At 34.0% G+C, this 13,898-nt stretch overlaps 1 protein-coding gene across 6 annotated transcripts in view; it reads left to right on the forward strand.

Moving 5' to 3' along the window:
- The first annotated feature begins 4,243 nt into the window (after positions 1-4,243).
- Positions 4,244-13,898, forward strand: part of LOC128176043 (myotubularin-related protein 13-like) — a 35,997-nt gene continuing 26,342 nt past the window's right edge. For all 6 annotated transcript variants that reach the window (XM_052842060.1, XM_052842081.1, XM_052842089.1 and 3 more), the window contains exons 1-2: positions 4,244-4,367; positions 5,856-5,941. In XM_052842060.1, coding sequence (XP_052698020.1) covers positions 4,313-4,367; positions 5,856-5,941 — 141 coding nt within the window. In that variant the 5' untranslated portion in view covers positions 4,244-4,312. The remainder of the gene's footprint in view (positions 4,368-5,855; positions 5,942-13,898) is intronic.

Here is a 13,898-nt window from a genome sequence, read left to right on the forward strand (position 1 = left end):
ATTACTGTTTCAATATATATACAATTGCTGAAAATCATATAAGTAGTAAAGAATCATTCTTTGAATAGTATGTGATCAAATATGGTCGGGCAAGATCAAATCTTGGACTTAATTGGATTTGATCACCCCATAATACCATATATCTACATATAATACTTCAAGAATGATTCCTTATTCCTTAATTATAAACACACATACTAGTACCTTTCAATGGAAAACAACTGAAATAAATGTTTGGCAAAAATACTAAGATTCTTCTTTTTCACAATCCTTCCATAAACCTCAAAAGAAAGTCACTAGCTGTAAGGGTAAACCTTGCCCCATACACCAACATTTTACCGTGTGTACGTTGCTATTGGAATAACGAATCAATCTTTGAGTATTATGAGGTGATCATTATGGTCGGGGCGTGATCAAATCCAGTAAAGCCGAAGGGCTTTATGGTAATATTAAATTACTTATTGGAATACGAAAGAAGAAATCAATCTTTGAGTATTATGGGGTTTTATGATAGATTTGATGACGCCTCGGCCACATTAACACTTTAATTATACAAAGACTGATTCCTTATTAAATATGAATATTTATATAATTTTTAGGATTTGTACAATTTAAAAAATTCAATTATTGACATTCTTTCGTTTTTTTTTTTTTTCATTTCGTATAATCATGCAAACCCCGAAAGTGCGTCATTTGATGAAATGTATTGAACTGGTGTATACATACGTTACAAGTGTAATCAGGGACCCCCCCCCCCCCCCCCAAACAAAAAAAAATGGAAAAATGAAAATATCTATAAGAAATAATACCTTACCCGCGTCATCATATATTACGCGCTGGAATAGATCATGTCTCTATTTTGTATAGCCACGCGTTAATTTTTTTTCTTTTTTATATAAAATAATTTTCTATACTATAATAATGATTATTTAATAGATGAAATTATCTTATTATAAAAAGAATTATCTTTAACGCCAGGTGCATGTGATTAAATATTATACTAGTATGTCTAATTTTAGACATGTACATTTACACAGTTAGTCATCATTCATACTGCAATCATCAAATATACCTGAAATAAACTTTTTTGCCGTATAGACACGTGATGAAATTGTTAAAGAAAAGTTTTAAATGACAAGTTGTATACAATATTTGGGGAAATATTTTATCAATTCGAAATTTCTCGGGACTCCTCAAACAATTTTTTAAACGTTATTATCCGGGTACTTTTCATGCCGTTTGCAATGGAAAATTCCCTTAGACCCCGAGGTGACAGAGGGTACGTTTCAAACAAAAGCATTTGCTTCTGTAATAAAAGTTCACTCTATTCTAAAATATTGTACTTATCACTAGGAACTTTTATTACAGATCAACCGCATGTAGTTTAAACACTGTAACAAAAAAAACTTAAAAGAAAAAAAAAATAATTTCACTCTAGTTGAAGAATGTAATTTGGGCACAAAGTTATTAATGATGGTTAAAATATTAAGCAAAAAGTGGTGAAAGCAGAAACTTTGGTCAGAGTTACTGTTTCCTGGTTTTTTGATATTTTACATGCCAGGAAGATATTTTGGACTAAGTTACGGTAAATGAATATATAAAGAGTTTCTGCTTTTACCACTTTTCCCTAATAAACCTTTGTTCCCAAGCTACGTTCGTCTAGTATACTATAGAAAGAAAAAGTCCAGTTTTCTGTTTTGAAACACCCCATCTATCGATTTACGTTTCACCAAAATAAAGCCTGCATTGCAAAAGACATGAAAGGTATGATAATGTTGAAAAAACTTTGCGAAGAGTCCCAGAAATTTCCGTCCAAATGGATAAAAGATATTTTCTTCCATTAAAAAGAGAAAAAGTGTGAACGATAGAATTTTTATAGTACATGTACCGTATATTGAAAGGTACATGCATGCGTATGTATATTAATTAAGAAAAGCAGTAAAAAGTGACGGAAACGGCAAACTGGGACAGGCAATAAGATGTTTAAAGCTTGTATTTAAAAAATAAATTGTTTACATGGTAGTTTAATTTACCCTGAAACTTCATTTCACCTACGATTTTTTTTTCAAAACTGTCATTTACATGCGCGAATCTATATCTCTTATAGAGGGAGCCGCCAGTCGGAGCTGAGGTCAAGCCCCCCCCCCCCCTTCCCACCCACCCACACACAACACACACACTGGAAAATTTAATTTACGGTATTTGCATTATCAAAATTTAAAGATTTTTACATACTGTGCCATATGCCATAATAAAATTTCCGAAAAAAAAATGCCTCAGCTCGGACCCGTGTCAAACACAATTATCCATCAGAGATCCCCCTCCTCTCCCCTATGGAACGCCAAATTAACATATATTCAAATATTTGTACCTATCTTCAAATAATTGTACCTATCTTCAATTAATTGTACCTATCTTCAAATCATTTGAAGATAGGTACAATTGAATTAAAGATAGGTACAATTGAATTGAAGATAGGTGTAAATAATTATACCTATCTCTAAATAATTATACCTAGGTACAAATGAATTATACCTAGGTACAAATGAATTATACCTATCTTCAATTCAATTAAAGATAGGTTCAATTGAATTATACCTATCTCTAATTCATTTGAAGATAGGTAAAATTCATTTAAAGATAGGTACAATTGATTTGAAGATAGGTTCAATTCAGACATATCTACAAAGGATTTGAAGATAGGTACAATTCAATTATACCTAGGTTCAATTCGTTTTGTGTATTGTTGAAAATAATGAACGCTCCCTTGAAGACATTTCAACATGGAGGGAAACGAGTGTGTGTGTGTGTGTGTGTGTGTGTGTGCAATATATTTGCAAAAGACATCATTTACTTATTAAAATATACATGTATATCAATAAGTAAGCCAAAAAACATGTATACCCGAATACCCCAAAAGTGACGGAGTTAGGGTAGTGACGTAGTTAGGGTCACTAACGTATACCTAAACAAAAAAACTGGCTTTATTTTTTTCCATAATTTTATCAAAGAATGTATAATTCAGTTGATAATCACTCTATTCATTAAAGCGGTAACAATTATCATGAGTTTTTGTTTGTTTTAAGGCTCAATCTTTCGAAAAGTTGAAAAAATCATATTGCCTATTTTATCATCCCGATCCCGATTTTATTGTGACGTAACGGAAATGACGTACTATACAGGGAGTATTCGTTATTGCCAATATTTTAGTAATTGAAGATAGGTTCAATTCAATTGTACCTATCTTTAACTCAATTGTACCTATCTTCAATTCATTGCATTTGTACCTATCTTCAAATCAATCGTACCTATCTTCAAATGAATTAAAGATAGGTATAAATGAATTGTACCTATCTCTAATTCAATTTGAAGATAGGTATAAATGAATTGTAGATAGGTACAATTGAATTGAAGATAGGTACAACTGAATTGAAGATAGGTACAATTGAATTGAAGATAGGTACAATTATTTGAAGATAGGTACAAATATTTGAATATATGTTAATTTGGCGTTCCATACTCCCCCCCCCCCCCTGGAAAATTTCTTGATCCATGCATGATTTTGTAATATTTTTGGTTATTACGTACGTTTAGGTCTATTTTCTAATAAAGCTAAAGCACTCTTACATGTAATAGGTTTCCATACTTCCATACTCACGTCTCACATTATCATTTTACAATACAACAAAACATGTTCATTACAGTACCAGAGAAATGAAACAAGAGGCATGTGATCACTCCGTAGAAACTTAAAGAGTGCACAAGTGCTTGTGTACATGACCGTGCATTACCCCTCCTTTTCCAATTTTTTCTTTAATTTTTTTTAATTATTTTTTTATTTCATCACCATTAACAACCCTTAGGTGAAACGAGTGTGAATATAAAATGCAACAGAGTCGTGCTATTTCTGTTATTTTTCAACGTGAGACATATATAAGGGGTTGTTAATGATAATAAATAAAAAATAAAGAAAAAATAAAGAAAAAATGGAAAGGGGGTACGTAGTGCACGGTCCTGTCCACAAGCACCTGTGTGGGAGTGATGCCATAGCTCTTAAAAAAAATACATGCCCCCAACTTTTTTTCGTTTTATCTTTTGATTTATATGTTACATATCATACCATCAGCGCTACATTTTGTTCTACTTTTATTTTGTTTCCTTCAGAAGAAAAAGTCGTCTGCATATACTTGTTTTTAGAATGTATCTGAGTTAGCTCCCTTTGACCGGATGTACCTTTACGAGTCAAAAAATCCAAAATGGCCGACTTGAAATGAGAGAGAAACGAATGAAAAATTTTCCGGTTCCATAGGCAATGTCCCGCTTGGCCGACTACTTTATCGTGATTGGATATGATCACGATAAAGACAGTAAGTACTTTCTTTAACTTTTATTGAAATTGCACTGTGTACTGTGCGAAGCATCCCTATTTGAAAGTCAACCCGAAATGCCTCGTTATTGACATTTGGTGATAGTGATAAAAATCGAACTTCAGATCGTTTTCACACTATTTTATCTGAACTTTATTTATTGCTGATTTAAGTAAAAATGATTGTTAATAAAATCAAAGGCGCAGTGTAACCCCACTTGTCATTATTTTGTTATTTTAAATTTCCTACATGAAGCAAGTGTTGAAGCAAAATTTAAACAAGAACAGTTGTTAAGATAGGTATCTTTTAGGAAAGACCTATAGAGCAGTGAGATGAAACTGACTTTAAAGAATTGCAAACATAGCTTTTAATATCAGTTAAATGGAGAATGGACACAATTTTTTTTTCATATAGTATATATAAAATCAAAAGGCTGTCTTCGTTAAAGATTTAACAATATAAAAGAAAGCGTTAACATAGATAAAGTTGTCTTTAAAGATCGTTGCAAAGAAAATAAATAAAGATAAATAAAACTGTACTTTTTCTAGAACCATAAGTACAGAAATATATCTTTAAAGAAATATTTCTAGACCAAACATTTTAGTCTCTTTGTTGTTTTGATTAAGTCTCTATATTGCTATTGATAAGTGGGTTGGTTTTATATGTAATATAAATTTTAACTACCCAAAATCCTAAATATTCTAAATTGGTACACAGAATCAAAGTTGACATGAAAAATTGTGGTGTAAATTGAAGTGTTAGGACAACTCAAGCTAACGACTAATAGATTTTCTTAATACACACATCACTAATTTGTCATAATGTACATCAAATAAATACAAATTAACATCCAATTGTCACAGCTGATACCAACATTTAGTCATTTGTATAGGAACTGAAATATTTAATTAAATTAAAAAATCCAAGAAGATAAACCAACCAATTTAGGTCTGTAAGACTCAAAGTCAAAAGTATAAGCATGCTTTAAACTTTTAATGTAAAATTTACCCTAAAATTTGCTTAATAATTTTTAGCTCAACATTTATTATGGATAAAATGTATTGCACCAAACCAGGATGATGTTTGAAAAGACACTATTAGTGTGTACCTTTATTATTAAGATTCAGAGACATGCAACTTATTGCTATGTGGAGCCATATTCTATCCATTTTTTATTCTAAATTGTGACATGAGTGTGCATGATGATTTTGTTGTTTAACAAGAAGTGTTTGGTATTCCATGAGGTTTGGTTGAATTTTACATCATGTTTCATGATATTTAGATTAATTCTATTTTCATATGACTTTTAATTCATTACCATCAAACATGTATAATTCTTCAAAGTTAACATTTCATGAAACAAAACTTGATTAAAGTAGATTATATTAATCCATACGGCTATTATAACATTTTTTGTGTAATTTCATGTACGATTGTGTGATTTTGTATACGATCTTAATTTAGACAATATGCACAAACACTTTTCAGGAAATGGGTCAAGTGAGGGACGGATTATTCAACGATTTCCAGAGACAGACTGGGAATCTTGTCCATTTACCCAGAGCATCGAATTGGTAACTATTTCTGATTTTCGTAAAACCATAGCAAGGCCATACTGTGGAATCATCATTGTTCATGAGGGACCAATGTCCGTTGCTTTCGTGGGTATACAAGCATTTGTTTAATATTTATTAAAATTATCCCCAACTTTCTACCAACTAAATTATGTCCCCATGAACGAGGAAAATTTTTGCTACCCACGAACATAAATAAAAATGATTCCATAGTATATATCAGACCTTGTCTGCCAAGTCGTATTTAAAGTGCACAGGAAATGTCACATTTTTCCTGCTGCTTCCATGTCTATAATGCACAAAAAATGTACCAAATACATGTACTTGAAGCTCTTTTAAATAAATGAATTTGATAAAATAATGGTTCCTGGTAATGGTTTACATTTTAGAGTAGGGTGTGTTCCAAACCTTTTTATACCTGATGGCCACACCATCAGTAGAGTAAGCTTTGTATATCTTAAATTTTCTTTTTACAATTAAGACTTTGCTCTTCATTATTTTTCTTCTTTCCTTCAGCACAATGCAGTGCTTGTTTTCTTCTGTCCTTTTGCACTGTGCTTATTTCGTAAGTCTAGTTGTACGGTACACAACTTCACAATTCGTAGAATACTAGAGCACAGACTGATGCAATCTGACAGATCTGTGTACAGGGTGTGGGAAAATATTCTCCTCTCAGCATTGTATGTAAATCATGATATATTGCGTATTTAAGTCATTATAATACTATAACTATAACTGTACGTTGTAAGGGATTTTTGTAAAGGATGTTTATCTGTCTCCCTCATTGAATACTTTGGTTAGAACACACATTAATGAAAACAGCTGGCTTTGTTAATCAAGGAAACATTATTATGAAATTCCCTCCATGTAATGCTTCCCTCACAATGCAATTGATTTTTATAGAGCCCTTTTCAATAAATCTGATGCTGGACTAGCATTATCTGTGGAAAAAATTAAACTCATATTTTTTGATCAACTGGATTATTTAATTTGGTCAGCGTGTTTCTCGAGGATATACACATGTAGTTCAAGGAAGAAATAATAATGCTCAAGGAAGGGTTTTAAGAGTGTGTTAAGTGGTAGGAAATCCAACTCTCAATATTGTGTCATTACAGGATTTTCTTAGTACTGCCTAGTTTACTGTTCACATTACCATCGTCTTCTGTAGAAAACTCAAAGGACTTTGTCAGAGATTTTATTGTTGTTTCCTATTTTAACATGTTATTTTGATAACAATGATTTGTCCGATCTACTGATGTACTAAGTCTGTAGGGGTCGTGCTGGTTACAGTCTGGTATTCTCTTTTAAGCTCTGTCTGCTTGTAATTTCAAGCATGTTTTTTTTTTAAAGTTCAAAAGGCATTTTTTTTAAGTGAACTTGTGATGGATCAATACATCGGAAAATACATCACACTACTAGTCTAGTTAAAGGAGTACAGTGAACTAAGTGTTGCTGTGGACTGAACTCTCTTGTTCCTTTGGGCAGAGAGAAGTCAAAGTTCTCTGAGATGATTGTGTGTGTATGTTAAATAGATCACATGATCAGTTATGCGTTAATTAAGTTATTCACTTTCTTTTTTTAAGTGCAGATGAGGAGATAGTGTTAGAATTTTTTTACCAGGTGTCTCAGGTAAAGAAAACTAGGGAAAGTGTGTTTAGTCTGGCCACAGCACACGCTGTGGTAAATAAACTTGTGCTGCATTAATGTCAGAACATAATTGTTTTATATTTGTTACATGTCCCTGCCTTTGGTCCAAACCATTTATGTTGTAATAAAGAAAATGAAGGTTCTTAGTGACCAGGTGTGAATGACATTAGGCCAATGTCCCACTTAATTAGGTGTCAGAGAGGGAGAGAAATCCTCAGGGCTCTTGGGTAATAATAGTTCCTGTTGGATAGGATGTTTGGAGTCCAGTTCATTCAGTCTCCCCCCTAGCTTCCTGATGTGTGACAAATAACAATTGAGACATCGGAAACTGCCCAAGTATAAACTAGATGTGGTCTGGCTGGTAGTTCAATCATACGATTCATAAGACCAAGGTTTATTTTGGAGAAAGATTGTAAACATTGTCTCATTGAAGTTTTGAGCCCATATCTTTCTTCTTAATCAAAAGAATTTTCTTCTGTGTGAAATTACAAGGAACATACATGTATTGGATTGCGATATTAAATATGGATGTTTGTAAAGCTCATTCATTACATTGATTTTTTTAGGGATAGGGATATCTTGCTATTTATAGACCTTTGTGTTTTAAAAAAAAAACATCCTGTAAACAATACCACAATTATAATAACCTAATGCTGAACACATTGTCAAAGAATGTGACAATATTTAAAGACTGTTTATTTGATTTTTTTTTAAACATTTAATTAGTCATGCTTACTTGTATGAATGGTACAGATTCTTGTATTGGAGCATTGGCCAGACAGAGTCAGTGCTGGTCAGAGTAGCTAAATATTTTATGTGGAAGTGCCTTTTTTAGGTGTATACAGCTACTTAAGTAAAAACATTAAAAAATCTTGTCGATAAAAGTCAGTAGGGTACACAGACAACCTGTGTACACAGAGAGTATACCGAGAATTTATATCCTCCTCTAGAACAACATTTGTCAGGTTCTACTGGAGCTGAAAGAAACTAAATGAAGAAAAAAAAAATCACCAGCTTCAACAGGTGGGATTCATTTGCACAATGTTCGGAAAAGTTTTTACACTGGTATTCAGAGAATGCAGCGGAGCTAGATTATTGGTTTGGGGGTATTGTCCCCGCTATACCTGAACTTTTTTCTCCAGAACAGGCATTGTTCTGTAATTGCAATTATTATCAGGTTTTTGTATCTCCTCAGAACTATTATATGTCTTATTGTAAGCTACCAATATAAGGTGTGAATTGGCCGTGATTTAGAGAAGTGTCATGATTCTGTAGATTCTGGTCCTCTTCACATGGTGCTCTGTATTCAGCTGCCCCCTTCCCCATTATCTCACTATTTACTACTGTGTGATGGATGACACAACACTGGGGTAATCTCAATACGTTATCAACAGAAACACGAGGAAGTATTGCTCTCTCTAATACTCTAGATCTACACTGAGGAAATAGCTAGGTCCCGGCTTCAGGCTCCCCCATGGAGCTATAACTGACACAGTAGGAGGAAGCCATGTTTCTCTGTGAGAGCAGAAGGGCTTGAACCTGCAGCCTGTAAGGCATCAAGCCATACTTTTGTGTAGTAGTTAGGGCATGTAGAGAATGGAATGGTTTAGCCATCATACTCTAGCAGTTCTTAGTAGTAGCATAGTAATTAACTTTTCTGTCCCATCAGTTCATTGTGGAGGGACAGTCGGGTAATGTAAGGTGAACTTTTCATATGACAGACTTATCCAGGGTATTGAACTCTTTGTATTGACCAATACAAGCAAATAAGAACCTAATGCAATACCAGCTGCCACATGGGCATTACCAGCCGTGGCATTGGCTTCCTATTTATCCCCCCCCCCCAGGAGGTGGTGACTGGACCCACTGTAGCCACAGTCTTAGCAATGATCTGCTGTAATGACCAGGCTCCAGCAGATGGCAGACAGATAATGGAAGCTATGTGTGTAGAAATAACTCTATTAAGGGCTTCATCACACAGTTCGGCCAGGGCCTGTTGTGTATGTACAAATGGTAATCAATTTTAGAGAAAGCCCAGGGCAGAAATCTGTATCAAATGATTCGGATTCCTTCATCTGCTGTCTCAGATGCTGTATATAAAACCCGAGAAATGAAGCTTTGTCATTTGTGTGGTATATGATGAAGTACTTCATCCAATTACCAGTAATACACAAATATTTTACATAATTATGTGTATGTGTAGATAAAACTTCCTGATTTTTATTTTGAATTCTTTTTTAGCAATATGTGCTTTACGTATAATTGGTGTTAATATCCTTAGTGAAAGTACACTTATAAAAGTTGCTGAAACGTGATAACAGTAAAGTTGACAGTCAATAGTATTGTGGACATTAGTAGATTATGTATATGTATTTGACACCTAGCACTTCTACCTCCCAATCTGTTTCCCATTCCCAACATAATAGAGCATTCTGGAGACAAATGGGGAAAATATTTTTTGCAATCTTGTGCCAAGTGCCCAGTAATGGAAATATATGGATTAAAGCTTCCAATATCCTCTGCACTGCCATGTTTTCACTCTCATTTGGTTTTTAAATTTTGTATAATTGCTCATGGCTCAAACCAAGAAGAAAAAATAGCAGAAGTCTGCGAAGTTTGAAATATTGGAGGCTGTGACTTTTTAGAATTGAATTCCAATGTAAATTGGGGGAAAGACTGGAGCTTTAGAGGATAGGCTGAAGGCCTGGGTTATTTCTGTATTTTGTTTGGTGAAAACATAAACACTGCATATCTGCGATCCATCAAACCCTTATGCAACAGAATGCATCCATTACCTTTCACAGTAGCCAGAGGCATATACTGTAACTCAAGTTGATCTGAAAAAATTATTAGTTGCAACCTTTATAATTGATAGGTCATAGATCAGTATGTAACTGTATCATATACTCACCGAATCATTGATAATTTGTAGGAAATACCAACTTCTTTGAACCCTTTTGGAGTGCTACATATTTGAAAGATTTTTGAGTGATAAGATGGGCAGGAAACATATAAAAGATAATCACTTTAGTGCCAGTTTGTGGTATATGACCAGTGCTTATCAGAGTTTATAAACACCTGAAACTGAAATATGTGGAAATCACTCAAATGCCGCCTGTGATCATTCATTCCTTGGTGCCGGATTCCTAGAAACTATTGGCTTTGTGTATTGGGTAGATATTTCCCACATGATTATTTTTATTGGGGAATTTCGATAAGATGTGTTAGAAGCTGTGAGTTTTTTAGGTGGAGGATTAGAGAGGTCAATCTGCTTTTTTGAGGGTCTTTTTATTGAAGATTTTAGGTAGTGGTATTATGTTTACATGCAGTACCTCTTAATATAATGAAAAATATGGTTTTGCAAGATCCATCAGCAATGAAAATTTTCATACAGGAATTTTGTATGCAGTAAAACACATATGGTTTTGTTCAAATTCTGAAATGAAAAATATAAAAATTTCACTGATGGTAAAGATGTTCGGTACATTGAGTTGAAACCAAAATTTTAAGATCATTGAGAAAGACATGTGCATTGTTGTAATGGACATTCTCTTGTAAGTGCACTAATCTGTGCTGAATAATATTGTGCTAACTGTCAATTCAATTTCTGAAATAGGCTGTTAAAAAATCAATTACAACATTTGTTACATGGCTCGATCTGTAGTGGTTTAGTCAAAATAGGTCTGACATTTACACAAGCCGAGTGCAGCCCCAGACTCAACACTGCTTTCTTTGCTGTTGTTTGGTTTATAAAGTGCAGACAGACATTCTTTGTTTTTCTTTATCTTGATGCATTGGAAATCTATCCTTGTAAAATGCAAGGTGGTTCAACATGTCAGAGATGGCCCAGTGTATCACAATGTCATGTGACCTGGTGCATCAGCATGTCATCTTCTTATCTATTTTCATGACAATTCATCACCTTCATTTTTTTTGGATGAACCCCATTGAAAGGAGATTTTTGTGCAGTGATGTGTTTTAAAGTCAATGAAACTGCATAGGGATATTATGGCCAACAAATAGAGAGATAAAAGGAAAACTGTTGTTTATCATGATGCAGCAGTTCCTTGTTACATCACATTTTATACAAAAGAATGCACTCTCCCTAGGAGTTGACGGGTAAAATTCAGCACTTTTCTCATCATTCAAATACCAGCATCAGTATTATCTGCTTTGTGATAAGATGCTCAACCACATGTAACATTTGGAGGGGGGTCTAATTATGTAAGGATCAATTAGTGGCAGACACACACTGCATCCTAGAGAGGGATCCACAGAAGCACCAGCCAGCCACAACTACATCCTCCCTGAATTCCAGCATTTCACTCCAACCATAACACTGTGTCCCAGTAGCTTGGAGAGCCAGACAAATTCTGCATCTTCTCTATAAGTTCTAATATCTCGCCCCAAGTATGTCATTTTGACCTCAATATCTTGAGCTGCTAGACACTTCTACATCCTCTCCATATGTATCAATATTTTATCCAAGCATATCCATCTGGTCAAAGACCAGGGGATGTCAGACTCTTGCTGCAGTATACAGTATTTTAAGTTAACATATCGAAAGGGGGGGGGGGCAATTCACCACATATTCTTGCAGGTCCCAATTTCTTAATCAAGTTAATGTCACCCTAAACATCTAAACATGGTCCAGGTATAAAAGGAAAATCAAAATCTCCTAGATTTGAGCAACAATCACCTATGTAGGTTGTGAGTATAGCATGCTTAAAACAATGGGGGGGGGGGGGCTATTAAAATGTAGAAAAAACACTGATAACACCATAGTTTTCATCAAATGACTAACAAATGCAATCAATGGCAATTCTGTATTGATCATGTCACTTGATCAACAGCAGCTCTTTTAAAGTTGTGTATCATATAGTTTAAATGTGATACAATATATAATTATAATAAATACGTGAATCATTTTTATAAAAACTTTAACTTCCAAGGCCAGTAAAAAGAATTTAAAACACTTTGGAAATGAAAACTTTGAATGCAAGTTATTTTATGTAGAGATGAGTTTCTGGCTGTACATGTCTTGATTAATGCCTGCAGTGCATGCTTCGTTCTGAAGTGTAACCTCATTAAAATTACAATGAGTCCTTATTGCGAAAGGCACCAAGTGAAATAAAAAAAATACAGAGGAAGACAGGCTTGAATTCAACCGCAAAAAACAGAAATTGATTTGCACCATAGGATCAATTTATAGAGCAGAATTCCTGCGGTGCACATCTTAGAGTATGTATTTTTGCTGTAATTTTCACAAAGGGTTGTTGACCTGGGCATGACAAAGGTTCATTCGCTGGCTTTGTACATGTAGGAGTTTATTTTTGAGCGGCTGCAAGCACCACCACTTGAGCTACACTACAGACTTGGCCCCACCAACTTTGTACACTGTTCTCTGTGATACAGAGCTCCTTCAAAGAATAATGAGTTTGGTGTGTTCATCTATAATGCACATTAATTTAGGGTGTTTTTTCTTGCACTTCTTCAAGTTTTTAGTAATAAATCATTATTATCTGTGTAATAGATGATAGAAGGTTACTGGAGCTAATAAGTATATCAGTCATCAGAAGCCGAAAAAGATGGAGACTGTAAAAAAACAAGATATATATTCTCTGAAAAAGATAGATATTGTCGAAAAGAGAACAAGGGAAAGCATTCATAAAATTTTGGTTAGAAATTGATGTATGTATAATTTTATCACAATATTCAGAATGTATTTAGACGTAAAGAATTTTAAGTAAATTGTTAAGGGAGATATATGCATGTACTTCATACCTAGTCCCCATTCTTTGGATGTGTAGGAGACATGCCATAATTCCTTTTCCTTCCTGACAGCTAGATTAACTTGTCAAGTACATCTGTGGTATAACCAAGGAAAATCATATTTGACATGCATATGTGTATTGTTTACATTTCTAATGTCTTTTGCTGAGGATGCCAACTATGTGATAGGAACCTTGTAGTAAATCAGTTGTATAACCTTGACACTACTTTCACTATCGGTATCCAAATGTTTATTGGTAATTATCTTTGCATACTCTTTAACACCCCCTATCACTCTTTTTAAGTACCCTGCATTAAAGCCATTGGTTTTGATGAGATTTGATTTTGCTTGTATGACTTTATATCAGACAAAGCTATTCAAAATGAGTGGAAAACTTCTTGCTCATCTACACTTTCCGAAGTGAATTAAAGATAAAGGAGGGTTCAAGGTTCAAGGTCATAAATACTGGAAAAGTTTCCTGCTTTTGATTTGTCCTGATTTTCGACTTGTTCACATGTCATAATTTTAATTCACACA

Source organism: Crassostrea angulata, chromosome 1 (assembly GCF_025612915.1).
Source record: "Crassostrea angulata isolate pt1a10 chromosome 1, ASM2561291v2, whole genome shotgun sequence".
NCBI classification, from domain to species: Eukaryota; Metazoa; Mollusca; class Bivalvia; order Ostreida; family Ostreidae; genus Magallana; species Magallana angulata.